The 27,560-nt window shown below is 36.8% G+C and overlaps 1 protein-coding gene across 1 annotated transcript; it reads left to right on the top strand.

Annotated features, from left to right (window-relative positions):
* Nucleotides 1–2,598: 2,598 nt before the first annotated feature.
* LOC121430700 (lethal(3)malignant brain tumor-like protein 4) lies at nt 2,599–27,185 on the top strand. Its single transcript, XM_041628054.1, has 19 exons — nt 2,599–2,757; nt 7,244–7,437; nt 8,084–8,409; nt 8,893–9,220; nt 10,558–10,690; nt 12,040–12,154; nt 13,529–13,607; nt 14,426–14,505; nt 15,226–15,460; nt 15,947–16,035; nt 16,483–16,714; nt 17,505–17,590; nt 18,367–18,477; nt 18,952–19,091; nt 19,908–19,982; nt 23,034–23,036; nt 23,300–23,487; nt 25,015–25,244; nt 25,633–27,185. The coding sequence occupies exons 2-19, from the start codon at nt 7,302–7,304 to the stop codon at nt 25,759–25,761; spliced, it is 2,715 nt and encodes a 904-aa protein (XP_041483988.1). The 5' UTR covers nt 2,599–2,757; nt 7,244–7,301; the 3' UTR covers nt 25,762–27,185.
* The last annotated feature ends 375 nt before the right edge of the window (nt 27,186–27,560 follow it).

Genomic DNA, 27,560 nt, shown 5'->3' on the forward strand with positions numbered 1-27,560 from the left:
CAAAAAATCCGGCGTCTCATGATGACCATATAAGGTTGTATAAGGATGGGATATCGTTAGGATCTTTTCAATGTGCTATCTGAACATGTTGATGGATTTAGGGGGGGGGTCATAATTCAAATTACAGTATTCGTTAATGCAATTGAGTTCAGAATTTTGCATCATGCAGTCACATCTACGATTTTGCCATCCAATAGAATTACAGTTCCGGGGAAAGCTTACATTGTGTTTATTTTTCGGTCTCTTCAGCTTCGATCCAATTATGTATGTGAAGATCTGTCATCATCACACAAAAACCTATTCTAAGTTTAATTTATTTTTATTTTTCTATTTAGAAATGTCCAGTTCTGCCCGACAACTCCCCCTTTTTATTTTGTTTACCCGACATTGCCGCAATTGCATTGCCTATAATACATGTAATGCCTAATGTGGGCGCGTCGTAGTCTATAGTTCTGACTCTCGCCTTTCAAACAGAGGGTCGTGGGTTCGAATCCTATAGCCATGGCGTGTTTTCCTTCAGGAAGAAATTTATCCACACTGCTGCACTCGACCCAGGTGAGGTGAATGGTTACTCGGCAGGATTAATTACTTGAATGCACCAAGCGCCTTTAGCAGCTGGAGCAACAGCTGGGGTAATAGTGCGCTAATGAATAGGCAACTAGATAGATCGGCGCCTCATAAATGCTATATTATTATCATTATTAATACTTAGGCAATGATACGACTCTCATAGGGTTAAGGAATAGGTCCATGGTTAAGGTAACCACTGCAAGTCCCCGATTATAAAAGCAATTGAGAGAGTTGTCCCAGTGGCCGTTGGTCAACAATAAGATAACTGGCTTAGGTCAAAATAATACTCTTTTTGTAATCGAAAATTTTCCCTACCAACCCTTTTGCGGAAACATGTTTTTTTTTTTTTTTTACCTGAGGGCGCGTTTATGCTTCCACTTTTCAGGCCAGAATCATACCTGATTAGTCCGCCGTTTTCTTATTCAATTTTCTCGTATGTTCCGTAAAAATGCAACCCAGCAAAGGTAGGGCCTAACGTATATTTTCACCTTCCATTTACAAGAACTTGATTTGCAAAGAATTCACTTTTCTCCGGGGCTGAATATTGGAATTCTTTTTAAAGAATGCTCTTATGTAAATGTTTTTAAACGCAAACTTAAAACAAATGTTAATTTGCTATAAAAAGTACAAACAGGTCAAGCTGATTTAACGATACTCGGTTGGCTTATTTATGTTTTATATATAATATGATTGTGTGTGATAAGAAACGTTTCTTGTAAATTGCAGAAAAAGTGTTGAATGTTTGAGGAAAATCTATATTAAAGATTATGCAAGTTATTTGTGACGTCATAAACGAGTAGCTGCCTCATCATGTTATGTAATATAAAATGCAAAAAATATCAATCTTGCATGGTTCGCGATGACCTTTTTTTCAAAAACAGAGTGTGAAATGATTTTAATACGGAGGGTTCAGGGTTCAGTTTTAAAAAACCCTCAATTTTCTGAGGAAATGAAATTTCATTGACTTTACCACTGACGATAATTGCATGAAAGTTGCTCGCATATGACGTCACAAATCAAATAATTAAAGTTCTAATATTTGTTTATTCTTTGATGGATTTTTCTCAAACCTTTGCCAATTTTTGTTTTTAATATTTTTCTACTATTTCACAATAAACTTTTTGTCAGTTTGAACTTCACCTTATGCAATTTGCCTAAGTACCTGCTCCTCTTATGCTCACCGTCTTTTCTCGCCGCTATTTTTATTCGGTAATTCACACTTCCGTCTAGCTCTGGCCAACTTGAACGTCTCCTATTATCATGCTCCGTCAGTCACTGATTGTTTTTTTTTCTAAATATACCTGGATAACGACCTTAATGTTTTTGTGAATTATTATTTTGGTTATGAAATCATAGTTTAGATTTCATACACTGTAAAAACTGCGGTGTTAAAACTGACACCAATTGCTGTTAATAGAGGACCACACCCTGAGGTGTTAAAATTACACCCTAGAGATTAAACATAACACCAGTGTAAATGTAACAACAAGAGGTGTTGTAATAACACCTATGGGTGTAAAACTAACACCATCAATTAAACACCGGTGTAAAATAAATGGTGTGGTCCTCTATACACCGGTTAACACCACAGTTTTTGCCGTTTACAAGCTTTGCTTTTCATTTTCGGCAAGCCCACCCCAAGTTACTCTAAAATACCAAAAAAAAAATCGGCTCAGGAAGTTTTATTTTTTATTGTGTTTTTCAAATCTATATTATGTTGAATATGATATTGTGGCTTGTAATATTTTTGACCTTACGTTATGTTTACAAGCTATCAGTAGTGAAACGGATAAATAATGAAATGAAGTGGGCCCTATATTCCAACTTTGTTAAGGTTCTCACATGTAGGTATACCTCTTTATAGGCGTTATTAGTCTTGCTCTTATTCATGGCGATCCCAGTACCGTGACTCGTATAAAAGATATGCCGATTTCCGTAGCTAGAAGAATTCACGCAGGATTATCATTTCTGAAAAAAACATTTTCCCTCCTTTTACAATTTATTCCTCGTATCATTCCAGCGGGAGTGTAGCGCGGATAAATGAACAGCGCATGGCCTGCGATTTCTTCTCTAGCTAGCTCTGCGCGGCTGCAGATATCTTGTGCATGCATGTGATATGATTGTGTATTGTGTGTCCATGCACAAACGCATGCAGCATGAACGTGCGATTGTAGTTTGCCGGGAAAGGTGAGTGACGAAAACTTTCAAAGAATTTCATTTTTGGCCTTCAAAAAATCAAAATGTGTCATTACCTTTACTACTATCGTGTGTTGTAATAATTGTTCTTTACTTTTATAACTGTGAAATATTCTTAGAAGGGATATGTTTTATTTTAAACGCCTACTGGGTAAAAGGTTGTGCGGTCTTTTTCTGTTTTATTTCTATCATTCGAATTCAGTGAATAGCTTGGCACTTGTCAAGTTATGAATACATGCAGAATATTCACTTTTAGTTTTGTACAGAGAATTTCAAATTGAATATTGGTGGAATTGTGGAAATGTTTCTTTAGAAACTTGAAAGAAATCTCTGTGTTTTGTTTTTATCAAGTAGGCCTACTAAATGCTCTGTATACTTTTTTCTTTGATGAAATATTACCAATAAACGAATTATTTCAGCAAGGCATGTCCTTTTCAGGCAGCCGGAGTCCATTCAGGGATCACCTTGAAAAATGCATATGAGCTCTCTGCTCAATGACTGGCCGAAAATTGTAATTTTCTGTATCAGGAATTTCATTTTTCCTCTCATCATCTTTTCATTTTGATTAAGTAGACTGTAATGTACGGAAATTTGACAATTGTCTTGTGTTCGAGAGTTTTCAATGTTACAAATTTTCAGGTTAATCTCGAGTTAGCAATGCCATCGTGAGTGCATGTGCTGCGACGTTTCGTCGCCATTTTCTCTGAGTCAAAGCGAAAACTCGATCTGGCCAAAAAAGTGACTAGTTTGTTCATTTTGCCCCTTGAATATTGGGACTCACTTCTATTTACCCCGACTAAACGTAAGAGTTGAATCCTTTCATTATTTTCATCAATTCAAAAAAATTGCAAATTTACTCGATATCGTGATATTTGATGCTTTCTGTGATTTTTAGCGTCGTGTTTTAGTCACTTTGCCTTTCCTGTGCACTCGCTTTGTCATACACAAAGTGTATTGAGGCTCCATTTGTTTTGTTCTTGGCCGATAAGGCGTGCATGCAGCGCAGTCAGCGCACTTCTGTTACGGTATTGGGATCTGTAAATTTATGAGGAAACAATTTGCAAAATATATATAGTCGCGTGAAACTGATGATTGTAAATTGAGTGTGCCATGGTACTCTTATTCAGTGCTCTGATATTGTTAAAAATGAATATTATATCTGATTCTACCCCTCCCCTTTAATGAAGGAAACTTGGTAAAATCTTTGATTTCTGAGCATATGTGAACAATTATTTACAATTGATCTGTTTGAAAATTTTGTTTCATATTCAGCTTTTTATTGTGCAGTTGATATAGCACAGAGAACTGCAAAAGCAAAAGGTCTAAAAATAAAATAAAAAAACCCAAGATTGGAATATTTGCATGAATATACTTAACTTAATCTCAGGGGTTAATCTATATAGGCTTATAACTTTAGGCAGCTCTAAAATCTCAAAAAGTTACAGATGGACTATAGGTATGTGATTTTTTTTTTGGGGGGGGTGATAAAGCAATTCAACTTTCCAAGATACTTCAATCAAAGTAAATTTCAGGATAAAATCCATTTACAAGATCTTTGAGCCAAGTGAGAAAATCACATGAAGTGATGGGTGATACTGCATGATAATGATAATGCATGTTCTGGTATATCAGTCATAATGAGTTGGATTTCCTTGATTCCTTTGTAGGTAAATGTTGGAATTGGCTCTTCTTTAAAACGGTTAAAGGGGAAGTTCACCCTGACAAAAAGTTTATTGTAAAAATAGCAGAAAAAATAATAATAAAATATTACCGAAGGTTTGAGAAAAATTCATCAAATAATTAAAAAGTTATTATTAGAATTTCAATTATTTGATTTGTGACGTCATATGCGAGCAGCATTCATACATAGCGAATGGTAAAAAATCAAATAAATGTCATTTTCTCAGAAAATTTAAAATGGTTTTCACTGTACCTTTTGTATATCGATAGACAAATCATTTCACACCCGATCATGAATAGAAAACAATATTAAGTCATCAGGAACCATACAAAATTTAAAATTCATGCATTTTATATTACATAACACATGGGGCAGCTGCTCGTCTATGACGTCACAAATCCAAAACTGTGAACTCTAATGACTTACTTTTTAACGGATTTTCCTGAAACCTTCACCAATATTTTTTACTAATTTTTCTGCTATTTTTACAACAAAGTTTTCTTCAGGGTGAACTTCCCCTTTAATGCTTTGCTTTTAAAAAATTTCTTGGATATACATACATATGTAGATTCTATACATGTACCATACTGCTTGTTAATTTTTTGTTATCATGCAGAGCATATTGCTTGACCTACAGCCTTAAGTATTGCATAGAGGTCTATACCAAATACGGTATACTCCATTCAAATACAGAGATGCCAAGTTCAAAGACCAGCTATGTGTGAGATTTTCTGTGAATCTGAGTGAGATCACAGACATTGTGTACAATGTATATGGGGATAGGCTGTGATAGTTGCGTGAGACAGAGATTTGAGGGGATGAACAACAGTCCAAAATGCTTGAGTCTCACGCATAATGCGTGAGACTCGGTAGCTCTGCAAATATGCCTACGACATCATGAAGAATTTTGGATAGGCCTATAGTGAAACATATATTAATTCTCATAACAATGCAAAATTAATTTTCAAACTTTATGTTGGTCAATCACTGGCCTTTGATGTTTATAGGGCCTATGCCTCTTAAAATTGTCCCATTTTACTCAACATAAAGGAAATCTTGCACATATTAAGATATCGTATTGTCCTAGGGATGTGGAGTGTTGAGTTGTATGCATTTTGTATAGGCCTTGCTGGTACAAGTTGATATGTGTAGTTTCATTTCATATTAAAGGTCAAGTCCACCTCAGAAAAATGTTGATTTGAATCAAAAGAGAAAAATCAGACAAGCACAATGCTGAAGGTTTCATCAAAATCGGATGTAAAATAAGAAAGTTATGACATTTCAAAGTTTCGCTTATTTTTAACAAAATAATTATAGCAACGAGCCAGTTACATCCAAATGAGAGGGTTGATGATGTCACTCACTCACTATTTCTTTTGTTTTTATTGTTTGAATTATACAATATTTTAATTTTTACGAATTTGATGATTAGGACCTCCTTGCCTGAAGCACAAAATGTTAAAATAATGGAATTCCACATGTTCAGGGAGGAATGAAACTTCATTTCACATGACAATGACGAGAAAATCAAAATATTTCATATTTCAAACAATAAAAAACAAAAGAAATAGTGAGTGAATAACATCATCGACTCTCTCATTTGGATGTAGCTGGCTCGTTCATATAACTGTTTTTGTGAAATGAAGCGAAATTTTGAAATGTCATAACTTTCTTATTTTAAATCCGATTTTGATGAAATTTTTAGTGTTATGCTTGTTGAATTTTTCTCTTTTTATTCAAATCAAGTTTTTGTTGGGGTGGACTTGTCCTTTAAGCCTACATGTAAGCCTGTATAACCATGCACACACTAAAAAACTTGGGATGCAGATCAACCGTTTGACCTATAAATCATTTACATATCATTCCTTTGATACATCATATTAAAGCGAACCTATATATACATGTACATTACAGGTAAACAAACTATATAGCTACATGTACAATGTAGCATACATGTGCAGACTACATGAACTATTATGTATTTCTTATTTTAGCCCCTCAACAAGGTCACAACAACTCATTGTTAAAATTTTCTTTAATACAATCATACCGATACTTAGAGAAAAAACCCAAAGATCAATCACACCCCTCCCCCAACACGATGCAATGGGGAGGGAGCACTAGGGGGCAATTATTCTAATTAAAATGTTTCTATATTTTTTTCTCCTTTTATAGAACTTTTTAACGGGTTATTTTTCCACATCTTATCCGTCCTTTCCCCATTTCATTCAATAAGTTATTATGTATTTTTATCAGTTTCTATGTAACAAAAAAAGGCAAAACAATCATTTTTCATCCGTATTCCATCCATGCAGGCTCAATATGACAGATACAGAATTCTAATATAAAAAAATATATAGGGGAGATATAGACTCAGTAGTGTGTGTGTGTCCGGACAGTTTGAATGTCCGGACAATCAATTTTTAACAGCCATTTGGAAAAATTAACAAGCGAAGTTTCATCAATTTCTAGTCAGGAAATATTATATAGATATAAATAGAAGACGATTACGGTACCACTTTTCATTTAGAGTAATCCAAAGACAAAAAAAAGAAGGCTTCAAAATTTTAACATCTCTGTACACCTGACCCCCAGGTCACTATGTACATTAAGTTGGGCAATATTAGAACAAAATAGAAGATGATTATCACTGATGTTCATTTAGTGTACTCCAAAGACAAAAACAAAGAAGCCTTCACTTCAGTATCCGGAAACCTGACCCCGAGGTCAATATGTACATTATAACAACATGTACAATTAATATTACAACTGGATCTATATGTTTGTTTTTTCTAGGTAAATTTTCTCCAATTAAGTTAGATATTGACGACTGCCTGACAGATCATTGTGCATTATGAAGACGGAGTCAGTACCCGATGTCGTGGGGGAGCCCCCTATAAAAAGAGCTAAAACTCTTGATACAGACGGTAAGGAAAGTGAAGAGCAGAAGGACGCAACTCCAAATGGGATGGAACAAGGCAATTCACCAGGTAGGTTTTTCTTAGTTGTGTTTCGCTATGCTGGCAATGCCGGGGGGGGGGGGGTAGGGTAGGTTGGGTAGGAGGCATCTTGGTGCTATATGAAAGGTGCAAGAGATATGCACCAAAACACATCAAAACAGCCCAAGTGGACCGTATATTAGGCTCAGTACAAAACGCAGTGAAATTGATCGAGAAGAAAAGAGTCCTTGTTGAGAAAGTCCTTGCTGTTTTCTCTTGCACCCACCAAAAATATTTAAAAATTCATAACGATCAATGATTCAACACATCTTTTTAAATGATACACTCATGAATAAATGAAAATCTAAGGCCTCTTTCTGAAGTCCAGTTTGAGTTAGACCACATCTGGTCAGCATGTAGACCTAGATGTACATGTCTGTCAGTCGCAAGATTGTAAGACAAAAATGACAAGAATTTGTTTATATTATTTGTTTCTTGTATTTCTCGAGTTCTATCCCAATGCCCTAATTGTAAAGAAAATTATTCAAATTATTATTATTCATAGCTGAACCACAAACTTAGATATGCATATTTATACAAATATACATATTATGATAATTGACAGAAAACTTGCAATGTCGATGAAATACAGATTGTTCTTGTAAATGTTCTCTTTGATTATCTTCCATGAAACAAGATATTTCAGAAATTGGGACCGCTCCAATTAAGGAGGAACAGGTCTCTGCAGACATTGTGCCAAAAGAAACAGAGCAAGACTCCAGTCCATCCAGTACTGTGAACACTGGCACTGAAAGCTCTGCTCCATCATCAAGTGCCCATGCATCAGAGACTGTGCAGGAAATGAACACAGAGGGCGCTGTGGTGAAAGAAGGAGCAGATGAGGGAGAGATGGAGATAGATCCTTGTGCTGGTGGAGATGGAGGTATCGGCTTGGGAGCAGGGATGGAGGATCTGCTAGAATGGAAGGATGGGATCGCAACCCTTCCTGGAAGCTCGATGAAAGTGAGTCATGGAAGACTAAAGATAAAATGAAATTTCCATGCTTGATTCATTTGAAAAGTTGATATAAAATGCAGGTAAATCAAGGAAACATCAATGAGATTTTATCAGTTGGTGATTAAACCAAGAATCACTTAAAATTTTAAGAGATTTGGCAATATACTAATGATAATGATAATGATGATAATAATAGACAGTTCTTGTATAGCGCATATCACATTGTGAATTATATATAACGTCTTTATGCGCTTCCAAAGGACTAGGATGTTATTTCCCTCTAGAGCTGTTTCAGAAAGATTCAATTTAAAAAACTTCTTAAACCCAATATTTGGTGAATTAATTGGGGGCTATTGTCTTTTTTTTTTCATTTTCAATCGTAAAACCTACGGTACTTCTTAAAGCATATGATGGTCTAGAAAATAGTGAAGATTTCAATCCTCTAAAAATTCTTTTCTATATTTTCCTGAAAAATTAACACTCCCTTAGTTTCGAAAAAATGAATTTGGTGCTCTCGACCTGATCATGGATGACCTAGACTTGGACTTAGGAATTCCCGGTCCAGCTGGAGATGCAGACCAGCCGAAGGAAGATGTAAAGATAGATCCTGATGTCTCGGTAGACCAAGAACCCATGGACCAGTCTGACCAACCGACAGAGGACCAATGTAACAAGGACCAACCCAAAGTGGACCAAACCTTAGATAGTGTAGAAACAACTGCTAATGAGACTGGAAGCCAGCCAGTTAGTAGGGCCACAACACCTAGCCCTGGACCACCCGGATCTGGAAACAGTCCAGGCTATGCTGGAAGAGGGAGTAAGTCTAATTTCACCATGTAGGAAACTGTTTTTTTTTTTTACACTTGGCACTATAGTTAGGGCTAGGACTTGGTTTTGAATCCAGGAGCCCATTAAAAGGACTAGTCAACTGTTGTCACAACTTTGTCATTATGGCAACTACCCTGATAACAGGGCTTAGCAGGCATTCATATAGTTCCCATACTGGCAAAGTGAATGCAGTTGTAAATTTTTATGAAACGGGGCCCCAGGTGAGCAGATAATGAGATCTTGAGGTCTTGCACATAAAAAAAAGAAAATCTAAAATGTCATTTTCAAAGAGCAGATATGATCCTATTTGGAAAAAATAAATATTCTGTATCACAGGAGTAATATTTCAGATTTTGATGACTTCATCTACTGTAGGTGATTTCCAGATGCATAATGTTTTGGGGTCGTTTGTTAGTCCATCCTTCCCATTTTCATTCCTATGATAAATAGAGAACAATTCAAATTTTGGTCATATCTTAGCAAAGGGAAGAGTTGCATTTTAAATGTAAGTCAAAATACCAAGTCCCGAATGCAGGCTGATAATTGGTTGAAAATCAATGATTGTTAAAGTTTTGTTTGAATTCAACTGTTCCTTCCATGTACGGGCCCTAGATCAGATTTTGAGGACACAGGATCAAATATTATTTTGATCAGTTGAGAATCTATCAAGTTTGTCTTAAATTTTCATCTTCTTTCTCACTTTTTTTTTCTTCTATTTTTCCCATCAAAAAATTATACTATGTACTTTATGTGTATATTTTGGCCTTGAACTGAAAATGGGCATTCTTCGTACAGTAGGCCCTACTTTTGAAGAATGTTGCATTCCCTTATTTGCTTGAGGCTTTAATAAAATTTTATCTTATTCATGTATTCATTGTATTGTTTTATCCTTGTAAGTTTGGGTTTTTGGAGGATTGTTAATAAATTGATTATAAATTTCGTCTGTACAATAATATATATTATTATTATTTATTCAGCATTTAAAAATGCATAAATTACAGTACAATACAAATAACAAAAAATATGACATAGGTGACTTTGTACAAAGGACCTGGAATAGAGATGAAGGGGCTGCCTGAGTTGGAAAACTTTAACTGAATTACCATGACCCATAAGTCTTCCTTCCCACACCCCTTTACCTCCATGCAGGTCATGTATAAGAATATTAAGGGAAATTAATTCAAAGTATACAACTGAAACTGGCAACAGTTAATTTGACGAAACAAATATAGCATGGATCCATCAGCAATTATCGATTCAATTGATTTGTGACCCTATTTTTCATTTGTTGTGACCCCAAGCCTTGCTTATAAAATCGTTTTACAGGACCAAGAAAGAACAGTTTCCAGAAGGAGGATACGTGTATGTGTGAGCAGTGCGGTAAGAGGGGCCTCTCAGCAGACTTCTGTAAATCTGGCAGATTTTGTTCGCAGTCGTGCGTCGGGGCTTACGCCAGCAAGTAAGTGTTTGTAAAATTTTGAATTTTGATATATATAAAGTGATATGTGTGTTCAGGCACCGTAACAAATCTGTGCCGTATCTTAAGCGAAAATCCTGATATAAACGCGCTAAATATTCCATGACATTTGCTTCAGTGACAATAGCTCCATTATTGGTTACACATAACGGAATGACTAACTTTCACCCTCACTATACCCTACCCTAAACCCGTCATAAAACCCTATTGCAACCCTTATCCCACCTCCATCTTAGACACAAAGCTCAGAGCAATTGTCGCAGGAGCAAATGTCGTGTCACCATATCTGTGTGATAGACGTGGGTCTGTCCCTTGTGAAGCTGCCGTGTTATGTGAACCTATTTTGCCCATTGAAAATTTATACCATACACAGTGGTGTTCAAGAGATAGTGAACCCCTCCGGAAAATGCACTCCTTCATGCTGAGTGTTGAATGGAGACTGCAGCACTGACAACGATCTTTGGCGAGCCTCAACAAACAAACTCTATTGAATGTTACATTTTATCAACTGACTTCACAACTGAATATCTAAAACATGGCAAAACTACGTTAGAACACTTGAAATATGTTCATTTTCCGGTGGGGTACACTTACTTTTTGGCACCACTGAATGTGTATATATTGATCTTGAACTGAAAGTGGGCATTCTTTGTACAGTACATATATTTTATAGTGTTCTCTGGTCAATGGGTTAAAGAGGTACTCCAGGCTGAAAATAAATATAAATAACTAGAGTAAAATTAAAATACACTGAGCAAAATTCTGAAAATTTCATTAAAATCTGATAAGATACAACAAAGTTATTTAATTTTCAAGTTTGGCAATGTTTTGTGGTATGCATGTCATCATGAATATTCATTATGTGGCTGATGATGTCACATCCCCAGTTTCCCTTTACTTATGTTAATACATGAAATCATAAATATTTAGTATTTTTATACATGAATGTATGACATGTTTCCCTTTTTAATGAAATAAGTTGCAGCAATGGATATCTATGCATTATAAATCAGTTGTCAATCTAATATATTTACTTCTTGGTTGACAAAAATTGAATAATCATAATTTTAAATGTACAGTAATGAATACAAAAGAACAAGTGGGTATATGACATCAGTTTGCTCATTGAATTTTCATAAAGACTAAGCTAGAACTGTTTCATCAAAATAATGCAAATCATACATGTAAATTTGTTATTCCTTGTCCAATTTTAATTAAATTTTTAAAGTGCTGTGTTTGTCTGATTTTACTTTATCTGTTGATAATATATTTTGAGCCTGAAGTACCCCTTTAATGTGTCAATCTACACTGTAATTTGTTGATTTGATCAGACAAGGGGCTCTGAGGAAGAACTCCATCAAAGAAGCGATGAGTACGGCAGTCAACAATGGAGGGCCCAAAAAGAAAGGACCAAAGAAGAAGATGACCGTTGCTGCATCAGGCAAGGTATTGAATTGACACAAATTTCATTTACTTTGAATTTGCATGTATTCCATCATGAGAGTATATAACTCATTAGGGCTGCACGATTTGACGACAATATAAAAAATATAATGATAATAATAGCTAGTTTTTATATCATGCTTTCCAATAACGGCTCAAAGCGCTTTACAGCATATTATTATCCTGGTCATTGGATTAATTTCTTTTCCGCATGTAAAGTGCACAATTTCCACCCCTGGGGAGCATTCCTTGCATGCATCGTAGCCTCTTTATGGCGCTGGCAAAATAAAACAATAACTTTCGCATCCTACCGGGTACATGTACCCATTAAGCACCTGGGTCAAGAGTGGCAATGTGTGGATGAACACCTTGCCAAAGGACGCTAGACCACGCTGGGATTCGAACACACGACCCTCTGTTTACTAGGCGAGAGTCAGAACCACTACACCACGGCTCTTCCAATATTGTCACACCTTATGACTTTAAAAAAACTATGTATACAATACTGGCATCATGCAATCACCTTTCACGATATTGAAAGCAATTGAAGGATTAATGTGTTTTAGACAAATAATCTGCCATGAAAAAACATTACCGGTAGTTATTTTCATACTGCAATCAAACTCACCAGGGAAAGGCATAGCTGCCAAGTGGTACTGATTTTCAGTATTTAATACTGAAAAATGAGAAGAATACTGCTGGTTTCTTACAAAATACTGATTTCTAAAGTTCAGTTTTATGTTTTTTCCTATGGCATATCTTTGAAAATACTGATTTCCTCGCCAAAATACTGATTTTCAGCTTTTAAAATACTGAAATGTACTTGTTCAGGTTGGCAGCTCTGGAAAGGGGCAAAGTAATGTTGTCCCTTAAAATGATTCATTAATCTGAAGTAAGTGTTATGTGAACATTACTTGACAATGTTGACATTTATAAATTGAAGTTGGTATATCACGTATTGTGGTTTGTACAGCTGGCCATAGTCAAATACCCAAATACCTATGCGATTGATGTGTTGCTGCCCTGTAACGGCTTGAACTTTGCTACTATTTTAATTGGTCAGGACAGTATCAACCATTTCGGTACTGATGGCTTTGTTTCTACCAAACCATTGGCAGGTTTTACTTTTGATTTTTTTTTATTTCGTCAAAAGTATGAATATATAAGTATGTAGTCACCAATTGAGGAATAAATGATACAAACTATCATGCACGATAATTGAATAAAATGGGAACTGAACTATTAACTATGATTGTTTAAAGTGACTTATACACCTCAGTAAAGTTAAATACTTAAATTGTTTTCCAAATAATGGATTTAATTAATAGCTTCATTTGAATGCAACACTGACAATCTTTATCGCTTTGGTCTTTCTAGATTTCTCCTTCAGCAAGATTACATGGCGATCTGAAAATGACAATCAACATGAAATCTCCTGATAAAATTACTGGTAAAGGTAAATATCTCACAGTCTTTTTAATTTTAGATTATTTCATCGAACCCATTTGCAAGTGGGTTGAAATGATCCTTGTACTAAATCTAGGGCAATTACAAAAGTGTATGAAATGGTTTACTTATATCCATAATCCATAATTCCATAATTTATTCATTGTTCGAAATAGACATGAAATGAAAATACTACGAAAATTTGCTTTGCCCAATTGATCATGGGCCCGGCAGCCACTGTGCAGCGCCAGATCGACGAGGCTCTATCCCTTTAATCGTTGAACGCCAAACAGGGTAGCAGTAGCTCCCATCTTTTAACGTCTTTTGGTCTGACGCGGCCAGGGTTGAACCCCCGACCTCCCGGTTGTGAGACTGACGCTCTACCAACTGAGCCAACACACCGGTAGTATCTTGTAGTGAAACTTTTTTTTTGTTTGTCAAATTTCTCGTGGCCAAATTGACCTACATCTTGTAGTGAACCCCCCTCCCCCCTGTTTTTTGCTTGTCAAATTTACGTCAGCACTCCCTGGAAAAAAATTGTTCTCAGGGCCCTGATTGTTGGCATAATTTTCAAGATTGTTTTCAAAAGTAAAGATTTTAGACAAATTGAGGAAAGCTTTTTGTTATTACTTTGCAAAGTTGTGAAGCTAAATGTAATATCTGACTTTACATCTGTTTGTACAAGTTTCTTATTACCTGTGTACAAATGTGAGAAATAGTACACCAATAGTCGATAATCTTGTACCTGAATAGTCTGGTAAATGTCACAGAGATATCAGATACAATGTCATTGTTATCAGCGTTTTTTTTCTGTTCGATCTTTTTTAGGAAAAAAGAAAGTTTTCCAATGGGCAGCATATCTGGAAGAAGAAAAGGCTTCTCAAGCACCTATAAAACTCTTTAAAACAGTAAGTTCCAGTTCTATGTCAACTTTCTTCTTTTCTCTGGCTTTCGTCTCACCTGCATAGCAGTTTCAGGATGCATGACCAAGGTCAAAGGTCATTTAGGGTCAATGTATTTAGCCCATGTTAGGGGACTCAACATCGAAATCTTAACCTAAGGTTAAGTTTTTGAAATGTCATCAGAACTTTGTAAGTATATAGATCTAGTGCATGAAACTCGGACATAGGACTAATCAAGTATCAATTAACACCTTGCATGAGTTTCAGGTCACATGACTAAGGTCAGAGGTCATTTAAGGTCAATAAACTTTGGCCATATTGGGAGTATTTGTTGAGTTGTCATCTTAACTTTGAAATCTTATGAATATAGTTCATGAAATGTGGACAAAAGGGTAATCAAGTATCACTTATCATCTTGCACACAGGCCTTGGGTCATAAAATCAAGGTCATATGTTATTTAGATTATGGTGTAGCACATCAGGTTCCTTGACATTTGCTCTGCTCTAAATCCAACATGCTAATCGAATGACCATCTTCAATCTTAGGTTTAACTCTTTATACCCTACCCTAAGCCTAACAAAACCCTATCGCAACCCTAACCCTACATCTTAGACGAAATTAAGCCTAGAGCAATTGTCGCAGGAGCAAATGTCGTGTCACCAGCACTCCAACACCACAAACCTTTGCGTATGATCCTCATTCATTTCTTCTCTCTTATTAAACAGCCGTTTCCAACTGGAAAGAACCTCTTCAAGGTGGGCATGAAACTAGAAGGCATCGACCCCAAGCATCCGTCTCTCTTCTGCGTCTTGACTGTCATGGAGATCCGTGGTTACAGGCTCCGCCTGCATTTTGATGGCTATTCCGAGTGCTACGATTTCTGGGTGAACGCGGACTCCCCGGACATACTCCCGGCAGGTTGGTGCGAGAAGACTGGTCACAAACTTCTGCCACCAAAAGGTATCATAGTTTCCACTTGTAGATGTGAGATACTGTAGGGATAGGATATATCCACGTACATGTAGTCTTCTTCTTTTGAACGTCTAGTTGGAAAGGTCGATATAGTAAAAGAATGGAACTTCTTTCTGAACTCTCTGTTGCTTGTATTTTTGTCACAAACCCTTTAATTTTCATATTTGAAATTTTTATTTGTGAACAATCTCTATCATAATGTACTCAATTCCGTGATTTAACTGCAAAGGTCAAACTTCATATTACCTGCCCGATAAAATTTAATTCAATGAAAATAAATTTTCTATCAAATTTGTATCATATATGTACACTTTATTTGCAACTTCTTGTATTAATGTGTAAGTCCTGAATGGATAAGAAGAAAATGTCAAAAAGACAATGAAATTATTTGTGAAAATATTTGAATATAAATTGAGAAGCAAATTGCATTTTATGAGCTAATTATGAAGGAAATTATTACTTTTTTTGTTCAAGGTTTCCAGACTGATTTCAGCTGGACAGCATACTTAAAGATGACCCGGTCTACATCAGCACCAAGACATCTATTCAGTAACTATGAAAATGTGAGTACACCCTTTGAACAATCAAGTGATATGTTTCTGAATTCTTGATTGTCAAGTTTTGATTTATTTATTTAGTTATAACTAAAGAAAAGAGTTGTATTATTTGACTTGCTATCAAAGTGAAGTGGGTTGATTTCTTCAGAATATTTCTACGTGACAGGAAAAAGTAGTTCTCTTCTTTAGAGGTGCAATGCCAATTAAGAGTAGAGCAAGGGGGGGGGGAGAAGAGGTGAGCCCTGTCCCCCTGGATCTACAGTTTGGTAAATACTTGTTGACCACTTTCCTATTAACATCCTATACAGAATTGACAAATATTTTTTTTTTACCCAAGCTGGATGTTCGCAATATTTTCCTTTTTCTTGATGAACGAAAAATTTATTCATCCCTTTCGATTATATTCATGATTAATATTTTTTTGTTCAACCTGAAAAAAATATCTCCTCACAGGAGACCACAACTCCCCAAGGTTTCCGAAAGGGCATGAAACTGGAGGCTGTGGACCGGAAGAATCCTTCCCTCATCTGCGTTGCCACGGTAACAGACATCATGGATAACCGCTTCCTCATCCATTTTGATGCGTGGGAGGACATGTACGATTACTGGTGCGACGCCGCATCACCTTATATTCATCCCGTGGGATGGTGTGAGGAGAATGGTTTAGCGCTGACGCCGCCAAATGGTAGGAGTTTGATTGATAATCGTACCATGTTTTGGGTTATATAGTGTTGACTGATGCTCTAGACAGTGTAGCCTTCAGGCTGAATCTCATTTATTAGACTCTGAATTGAATCGTCATTTAGAAATTTTGAGAATCTACACTGTTTGCCCCCCCCAAAAAAAAAAATATTATTAATTAATCAAGAAATGAATTATTAAAAGAAAAGAAATGAAGTATGAAATAATATTTTAAAAAAATTATCTCTGTTCATTATATTTATAAATTCATTTAATCAATGTGTACATTCAAGCACAAGATTTTGTTTGAAAAGAAATAAGATAAAAAATTACATTTATTTATTAATTTTATTTTGGTTTGTTTGTTTGTATAATCATATACAATGTACTATTTATTATTATTTGTTTGGTGTCACCTGTGCCTGGTAGGCAACCACAGACTGAATCACTATGACCTGCAGGTCTCTCCTGATATAACTGATTGGGGGGAATGCAGGTGGACCACTACACCGGGGTTTCCCATACTCTTATACAAATAGTGGAGTGGGTTCTTAAGGTGCAAAGGTGGTGACTCTCTACACGGGGGCCTCCATATAACGTCCGAGGGACAGATGCAATGGCTTCAGTCACCAGCTCGTGGTGGATTCAAACCCACGATCTTTGGTTCAACAGGCAGATGCTTAACAGACTAAGCAAACTTCGCTGTCTACTGTACCCAGTTTAAAGTTTAGTAGAATTAATTGTCTGATGTATTTCATTTTTGAATTCCTGATTACTGTTTTTTATATTTCCAGACTATCCTGATCTGGAACACTTCACCTGGTCTGATTATCTTGCCAAGTCAAAGTCAGTTGCTGTACCTACTAGAGCATTCAAGCCAGTGAGTTATAAAATGGTGGTGGTGATGGTGATGATGATGGTGGTGGTGGTAACGGTGGTGGTGGTGATGATGATGGTGGTGATTGTTATGATGATGGTGGTGGTGGTGATGATGATGGTGATGATGATGTTGATGGTGATGATGATGATGATGATGGTGGTGGTGGTGGTGATGGTGATGTTGGTGTTGGTGGTGATGATGACTGTGGTAATGATGATGATGATGATGATGGTGGTGGTGGTGGTAACGGTGGTGGTGATGATGGTGATGGTGATGGTGGTGATGATGATAATGGTGATCGTTAGTCTGCTGTGCAAAGCCTTCACTCAAGTAAAGGGTCTGAATTGCAGCCTACTCTTGCCTTGTGTGTACTGAAGGCCCTCTCGCTGAATTGAAACAGCAATTTTTGTATGTGGTAGCCTTGAGACACACTTGTTGATCAAAGTTTTTAATCAGGGTCTGTGCCTGCAGACAAGGTGATAGTGATGTTGATGGTGATTATGATGATGATGATGACGGCATTGATGATGATGATGATGATAGTAATGGTTAAGATGATGATGATGATGATGATGATGCTGATTATTGTGATTGTGATGGTGATGATGGTGGTGGTGATGATGCTGCTGCTGCTGATGATGATGGTAATGATTGTGATGATGATGATAACAGTGATGATGATGGTGATGATGATGATGGTGATGGAGATAATGGTGATGTTATTTTTTATGATGATCATGATGATGACTTCTGATTGCATCTCCCTCTCATTGTAGCGCCCACCGATCCCCTTTCAAGTTGGTATGAAATTAGAATGCGTTGACAAGAGGAACCCATCACTCATCCGAGCAGCCACTATATCAGAAGTAGAGGATTACAGGATGCTGGTAAATATTTGATCACTTTTTTTAGCATGTCTGGGAGATGCTAACATACACACCCATGGAACTTGGAGAATCCACTTATCTGGGTCCCGTCTTACAAAGAATTACAATTGATCTGATCAATGGTAACTCTATGGAAACCCATCAGCGTCATAATTTTTCTCCAGGAAATTTGCACAATGTCCTTTGTAAACAACGAGATGCACAGTGAGTTTTCAAGGAAACAATGAATGCATGAATATGCATCATAGTTGGAAAATATTTTGAACAAACGTGAATAATAGATGTTGACTTTGCTGGCCGTCCATAATTGCGATTGATTGGATCGCAACTCTTTTTAAGACAGGGCCCCGATCCTTGATCTTTTGTTAAATAGAAATTAAGGAATGACGTAGTAGAAGTTTCAACAACAAGCCAACTCTTATTTTGCTCTGTTACGGTTTTAGCATTTCTTTTTGCCTTATCTCCTGCCCCTAGGTTCATTTTGATGGCTGGGACACAGTCTATGATTTCTGGGTTGACGATGATAGCACAGAAATCCATCCGATTGGTTGGTGTTCCAAGTCTGGTCACGCCCTGGTACCGCCCATCCATCTTCAAATTCCTGATAACACTGGGTAAGGATCCCATCTTATTCTTTGACTTTAAAAAACAACAATATGAGGCTGATTTTGTTGGAAAAATGAAAGCAAATGAGGGGTAAATATCCCATCTCATGGTTTGAATTAAAAAGAACAACATGCAAAGCTGATTTTTTTTAACAGAAAATTATTAATATGCTGAATTTTACAGATAAAATTTATTTCTCTTTTGCTTGAATATCTTAGTTGGTAGAGCAGTCTCACATGTCAATGACCCAAGATTTGAATCCCTGTCAGTAAATTAGTATTCTTTGGCATTAGGCATTTAGGCATTTATTCTCCTTGCCAGGCCCCTTAGAGAGTACCTTGAGTTGTCAGTTCTCTGGTTGTGTAAGCATTCATGCTTTCTTAACAGTTGGATAAAATACCAACCACCACCAACATCATCCTTTTCTGTTTCAAAAATTGTTTTGATTAGAAGAAAAACAAAATAAAGCGGTCTCGATTTTTATCAGATGTTCAAATGGATGACTGACTTTGGTCCAGTTAAACTTGTAAGAGAATGTTTACATAGATTATGAACTGTCAATTTTTAAGTAACTGATAAATATGTAATTCTATTATTGCAACATATCAACAGCAATTGCCACCACCATCCTTTTCTTTTTCAATCTTTTAATGACAAATACAAATCAGAAAGCCCCAGTCTCAATTCTCCTCAAATGCTTGAACGGATGACTTTGGTTCAGTTGACCTAGAAGAGAATATAACAGAGGTCATGATCGAACAGTCCATTGTTTTTATACTGACAGATATTTCAATGATTTTAGTATTAACACTTATCCCTCACAGGCAATCGGGCTGTCCTACCCCTGGTTGTAATGGAGTTGGCCACATCAAAGGGGCAAAGTACACAGGTCATCATAGGTAGGCCGTCTCATTTCCATACAAGATTTTCCCTACACACATTCCATACATGGTTAACTTGGCTACAAAATGCTGTCAGTGATGTGAAGAAGTTATTTCTGGTATAAGATTGCACCTGTATTATCATTATACTGTGTTTTTAATAGGTTCTTGTTTTTTTTTCTTTCTGTTTTTAATGGGATGGGTAGCTTGAGTTGTGTTTCATTTTTTTTCCTTCTGTTTTTAATGGGATGGGTATCTTGAGTAATACATTTATTTATTTTTTTTGATTGATAATGCAGAGCTGCCAACTATTAAGAAAAAAGTCATAATTATTATGCGTTCATGTCAAATTACACTTTTGACCTTAGTTATGTTTTTGAGTAAATTTGATGCACACATAGTTACATATGAATACATTGCACAGTCTGTGGCAAACTCATCCGAAGGCAGGTGATGATGTTCATATCACGCAGGATCGTGTCTCTTTGTTTTCATCGCTGCACATGTTTTTATGGCATGTGCAGTGTTTTTCTTGAAGTATATTTTTCAATTATTTGAAAATTTACTTCCTCGACTGGGCAAGTGCTTCAAAAAGTTATGTAGCATCCTGGGTTAAAGTTCCTGACAATCATCGTTTAGTGTTGGAATCTCTGCACATTGGGCGCTGTTCTGTTACATCTTCAAAGAAATTTATATTAATGCATGGCGCTATGAAATTACTACATTTATCTAAAAAATGTAACTTTTGAGCTTCTGAATAACTACTTCTTACTTATGACGTTTGGCGGCCCTGATAATGCTTTATCAAATATGCAATCATTGTTCTTGAAACTTGTAAAAGTAATTATACAAATAAAACAGAGAACAGAGAAATGAAAGAAGGAAGACCTTTATTAGTTATTATTTTATTATTGCAAAATGCTTTATCCTCTGATTGATAAAAACACTTTATGGACGACAAATCTGGCAGTTTAGCATTGTATATTGACAGAGATATAGTCAATGGAATAACTTTGTGAAACTCCATATCTGTTGTAACATTAGTTCATTTCATAATTATGCGTTGTTTTCCAAGTTTTCCTTCTTACTCATTAAGTTAACATGTTCTTTATAAACAAGTAGGTACCCCTTTATATAATAGCAACATTGATTTATCAACGTTGTGTGGGGTAGTACCTCTCGTCTTTTTACTTTGTGTTTATCTTTAAAATTGTAAATGCGATAAGTATTTAATTGGTGAATGAAATTAAACCTGGGGCTCATTTGATGAAGACTTACAACAGGGGCGTACCAGGGGTGGTTACAGGGGGCTCACCCCCCTAAAAAAAAATTTGAGCGTTGTGCCCTAGTGGATTAGTCTTCTGACTTTGATACAGAGGGTTGTGGGTTCGAATCCCAGCCATGGCGCAATTTCCTTCAGCAAGAAATTTATCCACATTGTGCTGCACTCAAACCAGGTGAGGTAAATGGGTACCCGGTAAGATAAATGGGTACCCGGTGAGGTAAATGGGTACCCGGCAGGATTAATTCCTTGAATACATCTCGATCTAAAGCCGAGTAATGATGAAAATAACAACGCACCTTGGAATAGAATATTTCTAGATAGATGGCGCTATTTAAATGCCTATTATTATCATTATACCCAAACCCCCCCCCCATAATTTTTTTTTCTTTTGTCAATAGTTCATTCGGCTTGCACCCCCCCCCCTTTAAAAAAATCCTGTGTACGCTACTGACTTACAATTATGGCAACATTGTTATTGTTGTAACTACAGTACTATGAAAACATTGATTGTGATTGGCTGTTATCCCTGTTGCCATGGTAATTGTCATAATGCCAAACTTTCAATAGTTTTACGTATTTGTAAAACAGGCCCCAACTTGTATGATTATTCTGTTATTATTTTTTTTGCCTTTCAGTGCTTTTGGCTGCCCTTACTCTCAGATGAATATGACCAAAGAGAATACCCTACATGACAGACTGGCTCTGGAGAGGGGTGTAGGAGGGGTAACAAAGTCCCCCTCATCACCAATTATACCAGAACCAAAGTAAGTCCAGGTGGTGATTATCTTAGGAATTAAGAATTTTGGTTATTTCAAAATCCAACAATATTTAGGTGGTCTGTCTTTGACAGATCACCTCTTAATTTCGTCAGAATTTTCTTTATTTATTTCTTTATTATTTATTTTTCGCACCTATGTTTGTCGCCAACTTTTCTCAGAATTGGCCGAATCAATTTTGCTAATTTTTTCGTCACATATAGAGTCTATCATAGAGACGGCATACGAATCTTTTCAAGGTCATATGGTCATGATGACGTCATCTACGCGCCATTTTGTAAAATTCTTCATTTGATCATATCTTCATTATCAATTATAAAAAATTAACAATATTAACATGACATTAACTTCAGGTCAAAGGTCAACTTTCAATGTCATCAAAGGTCATGTAAAGGTCATGACGCACGCGTACGTGCACGTCAAAGGTAAAAAAATTCTCCAAATGGCCTATAAAATATTTTGGGTACGTTTCAGGTCATTTTAAGCATTTCAAAAATTTCCATGCGTAACGCCCTAACGCAACACAGAAACACTGTTTTTTTTACATCATTGCATTGATAATATAATTCTGAGCAATTTGATACCAAATTTAGCTGTCTATCCATAATGAACATTCAGTTGTCATCATGATGATCAAATTGATCTGCATGAACATGGTAATAGTGATCACGATGGCAAGAATAAAGACAGACCACCTAATTCGTCCGCATGACGAATTAAAATCTAGTGTTTTATTTATAGTTGAAAGAGGGGTGGGGGGGGGCTGTCAGGAAAATCCTGGACCTGCCTCTGATTATGATCAAGGTTTTCAAACCACTTTGAGGGAGTTTCTTGGATATGTTGTTCCAATGTGATAAGTGTTATTTAGAAGTGGGACATTTTATAGTATAACTCAAACCTCATACTGATGTATTAAAGAGCTATAGAAAAGTAGGATATATTGTTATAATCCAGTCCCATGACCAGCTATGTGATGTGGTGTGCACCTGTCATCCAAGCTACATTGAGGAAGTTACAAATTGATGCAACGGTTTGTAGTTCATGCTGTCGTCATCTTTTGGATGGTGCCTTTATAGTTTGGCCACAGACGTAATAATCATAACTGATTGATCCATGTCTGTTAAATCTCAATTGCACTCACAAAAAACCTAAATTTATTGTTGGTATATTTCCTGATAAACATTAAGCAAACTGTAAATCTACTCCCTGTGTTTGATTTTCTATGTTTATTTTGTATGTTTATCATTTTTTAAAAACTCTCCTCTTGGTAATAGGTGTCCAACCCCCGGTTGTGATGGCAGTGGCCATGTGACGGGCAAGTACACCGGTCATCATAAGCTGTCAGGATGCCCTTTGGCGGAGAAGAACCAGAATAAGATGGCTCCTACCAAACAATCGGTCAATCTCCATAGGCATAATCAGAAGGGGCGCCCTCCGGTGGCTGGCAAAGGAATGGGGATTGGTAGAGGGAGAAAAAGGTAGGATGACATTCATGATGATGATAATGATTTTGATTGTTATAATGCTGGTGATGTTGCTGGCGGTGATGGCAATGATGATGATGATGGTGATGATGATGATGACGACGACGATGATGATGATGGTTATGATGATGATACTGGTGATGACGATGTGATTATTATAATTATGATGATGATGCAGATGATTATGGTGATCATAATGATACTGATGATTATGGTGGTGATGTTGATGATGATAATCCTGATGGTGATGATGAAGATGATGATTATAGTGATGATGATGAGGATGATTATAGTGATGATGATGAGGATGATGATGATTGAGGTGATGATAGTGATAGTGATGATGATGCTGATTATGGTGATGATGATAATGATGATGATGGTGATGATGATGCTGATGATATGGTGATAATAGTTGTGGTGATGGTGATGTTTCTCTTCTTCTTGATATACTACTATGCACATGGAACCTTCCATCTCCTTAGTTTATAAAATGAATCATTTCCATGCTTTCTCATTTAGGCATAAAGGCACGGTTGATCCAGGCAAGCAGAACATGCCAGAAGGTAAGCCAAGTGAATTCTTTTGAATCACTCACTCACGATTAAAGAAATAAAAATCATAATCGATATTGCTGTCAATGTCCCATTTATTATGAAAAGCCAAAAGGTTTACAAAACGAATGTTATTATGAAAAGCCAAATGTGATAAAAATCTTTGACACTCGGCCTAATGGTTCATTTTATCAGCACACTTGATACTCCCATCGTTCTTGGGTGTTTACAAATATGAAACAACAGATTTATTCCACAAGTGAAGCATAAGCAAGTAACTTAAGAAAGTTACAACACAATCATTGTTTTGATTATTCAACATTGATCCTGTCATTTTTTCTCAGACCTAGACCATTGTCTAATTTACACTAGATTCAGGGTGCAGGTCAGAATGTTATTTTGTCTCAAAGACAAATGCAGTCACCATTTTCCTGAACTGTCCCAGTAGAAACAAATTTTGAGTTATACACATTGCATTTAAGCTTTTGTTATCTGGCGATTATTGAGAGGTAAAAGTATGTGACTTTTCATAATAAGAAAACAATATTTCCTGACAGTACAATATCTAAGAAATAGACTCTAAAATGTTGTGAGATCATAGATATTCATTAGTCTAGAGGAACATGCCTCCAAAACTAATCTGTAAAAAAAATAATGCTGGATGTAATTGATTTGGGCTTGTTAAGACCCCCAAAACAATGACAATATCTAGCAACTTGAAATTATTCTTCTTGGATTGCTACACATGGCCCGTCCAGTGAATGGTACAAGATCTGGTGTTGGGTTAAAAGATTCCACATCGTTAGCATTGCATGGCTCTGTTAGGAGGGGGAGGGACCAATAGCTGTTGTATTGTCTGATCCTCCCCCACAGTCGAAGATAGTTCTCCATCCCGACTCTAGCCGCATTTGAAATAAAGGGTTGTTTATATTTTTTGTACTGACTCTTTAGATGCACAGTCCAACCTGCAATCTCAGCTCCATCAGTCCGTCTTCATGTCGGCCATGTCACCCCATCCTGCCAAAGATCTTCCCCTCTGCTGGGAGCAACATTCCAAGCTGTTACCGGGCGTGGCCAACCTCTCGGCAGCTACCGTTGCTAGGTGGACCATGGATGAAGTAGCCAGCTTTGTCCGGAAGCTGCCTGGCTGCCAGGAGCATGCATCCAAGTTTGCTGATGAGGTTAGTTTAGCATTGGTCTTTTTTTATAAGAGAGAGATTTGTGATAGTTTTGGAGGTGTTATTGCAGCATGTTCTAGCAAGAAGTATTTTGAAACGTGTTTAGTTGGAAATGGAGTGTAGGGAGAGGAACGGGGGGAGGGGGGGGGGGAAGCTGTAACTTCATGAGATATTAAGGGTTCATGAGTTTACAAGTTTAATGCTACTACATGAAGTGAATTGGAAAAAAATACATACGAACATGATAGCGTGCAATCTGTTTGACTAATTTTCATAAATATTTGTTGCTGTATGGTTCAGTGTAAAGGTAAAAGAACATTTGAAATATTTACCATACATATCACATTGATCATCTGACCATAGTACTCATTTCATCAACCCCCTTTTGCAGCAAATTGATGGTGAAGCGTTCCTCCTTCTTACCCAAAGCGATATCGTCAAGATCATGAGCATCAAGCTGGGGCCGGCTCTCAAGATCTACAATGCAATCCTTATCCTCAAAAACTCAGAAGAAAGCTGAAATATGGTTCTGAGCTTACCCTGGAATAAGCCACCCTTCGCTGAGTAAGTGAAGACAGACTGTTGTGTAAAATCAATGTGACCTTCGTAGGGTTTACATACGGTGCCAAGCGATTGAGAAGTTGACTGGTTGGTAGCACTAATACCTCATTTGCTGTAAAGAAGTCAGCACTAAACATAACTCATGATGACAAAGAATATTAAGAGATGCACTTTTTTCTTGAGGATGTCAGAAGATTTGGAAGAAAGCTCACTTGAACAACCACTTTCTGACTGCCATGGGAAATCTTGTTATCTAGATTTGAGGTATGCGAGTTGTGATAATCTTGATTGGTATAGCAGAAGCCGGGTTAGTGTGGCAACAGCGATAAAACATGATTAGTTGACACACCACTTTCATCTGGTATGGCCCTGGTCATAGGATCCTGGCTTACCCACGAGAGGTTATACTCTTTCTCCACTACCTGGGGAGTATTCCAGCAAGACCCACCAAGCTTAATTGCACAGCATACTACATTAGTTATTACGTCCTACTAGTATGAAGTACCCTTTCGATGGAGATTGGCATAGGGTAGATTGAAATCTTCCTCTGCTCCCTGGGGAGTATTTCAGCAAGACCGTACCTACCAAGCTTAATTGCTGAGCATACTGCATTAGGTTTTACCATCCTACTAGGATGAAGGACCCTTTTCGATGGAGATTGGCATAGAGTAGTTTAGAAAACTTCCTCCGCTCCCTGGGGCATAATCCAGCAGGTGTTACCAACCTCAATTTTTTTAGCATAATATATTGAAATTGTCTCCGGCTATCTGACTCTCCTGGGTAGAGAGTTGGATAATCCTGGGGCATAATCCTGCAGGTGTCACCAACCTTTTTTAGCATAATGTATTAAAACTGTGTCTGGCTATCTGGCTCTCCTGGGTGGAGAGTGGCAAAGAGTGGATCAATGTCTTGCCAAAGGATGATGCTGCAAGGATTGGAATAGAAAAAACACGAACCTTTGATCCCAAGTGAGAACAGCTACGAACAACCAACAGTTAAATTCTCCGGCTTGATCAACAGCGTGAAGATGGTGAGATTGATGGGTCCACACCCATCCTGGATAGGAACAATGCCAAAGGGATCAGAATGAAGAATTCTGATGAGTTGCAATTTTCAGTCTGTGAACCTGATCAGAGTATTACAAGGTCGGTAAAATGTCATCATGTTGTTAACGAATCCGTTTCAAGAGACTTCTCATTTGCAATAGTTTCAGTTCGAGAAACTTGTTGTATTATTACATACTTCAAGAAATACCATCTAATTTATTCAAATGGATCATGAAAGGACTTTCAAAGGGTAGAGTGGGGATTCAAATTGCTTTTACCTTGAAGAATTCGGCTGAATGTAACGTTTTTAAAAATGTGCACTTTTATTACATATTATGCAAGATGATACCAATGTGTAGATTCAGCTTTCATTTTGGAAACTCTTATGAATGCTGATAAAATAGGATGAGGTATCAGAAGACCTTTTGGGGAGGTTAAAGGTCACTTTGCAATAGAGTGAAACAGTTTTTTTTATATGTGCAATTTTGAGAAGCACCGTTGATGAGGAATCGTCAATGAGTCGATATGTGCTACATGTATGTGAATTAATAGTGGCTGTTGTCCAGGGCCCCGTCTCACAAAGAGTTACGATTGATCCGATCAATTGCAACTATGGAAAGCCAGCAAAGTCAAGATATGAAATGCGTGTTTGTTCAAAAGTTGTTCTAGATGTGAATGTATATCCATAAAGTCATTGATTTCTTGACAATTT

The sequence above is a fragment of the Lytechinus variegatus genome, chromosome 17 (assembly GCF_018143015.1).
Source record: "Lytechinus variegatus isolate NC3 chromosome 17, Lvar_3.0, whole genome shotgun sequence".
In the NCBI taxonomy this organism is placed as follows: domain Eukaryota; kingdom Metazoa; phylum Echinodermata; class Echinoidea; order Temnopleuroida; family Toxopneustidae; genus Lytechinus; species Lytechinus variegatus.

What these genes read in the sequence shown, in the direction of transcription:
- LOC121430700 (XM_041628054.1), top strand. Translation starts at nt 7,302, where the DNA reads ATGAAGACGGAGTCAGTACCCGATGTCGTGGGGGAGCCCCCTATAAAA. An exon ending in TTCCTGGAAGCTCGATGAAA is followed by an intron (nt 8,410 to 8,892) that starts GTGAGTCATGGA and finishes ACACTCCCTTAG; the next exon opens with TTTCGAAAAAATGAATTTGG. An exon ending in CTACTAGAGCATTCAAGCCA is followed by an intron (nt 17,591 to 18,366) that starts GTGAGTTATAAA and finishes CTCTCATTGTAG; the next exon opens with CGCCCACCGATCCCCTTTCA.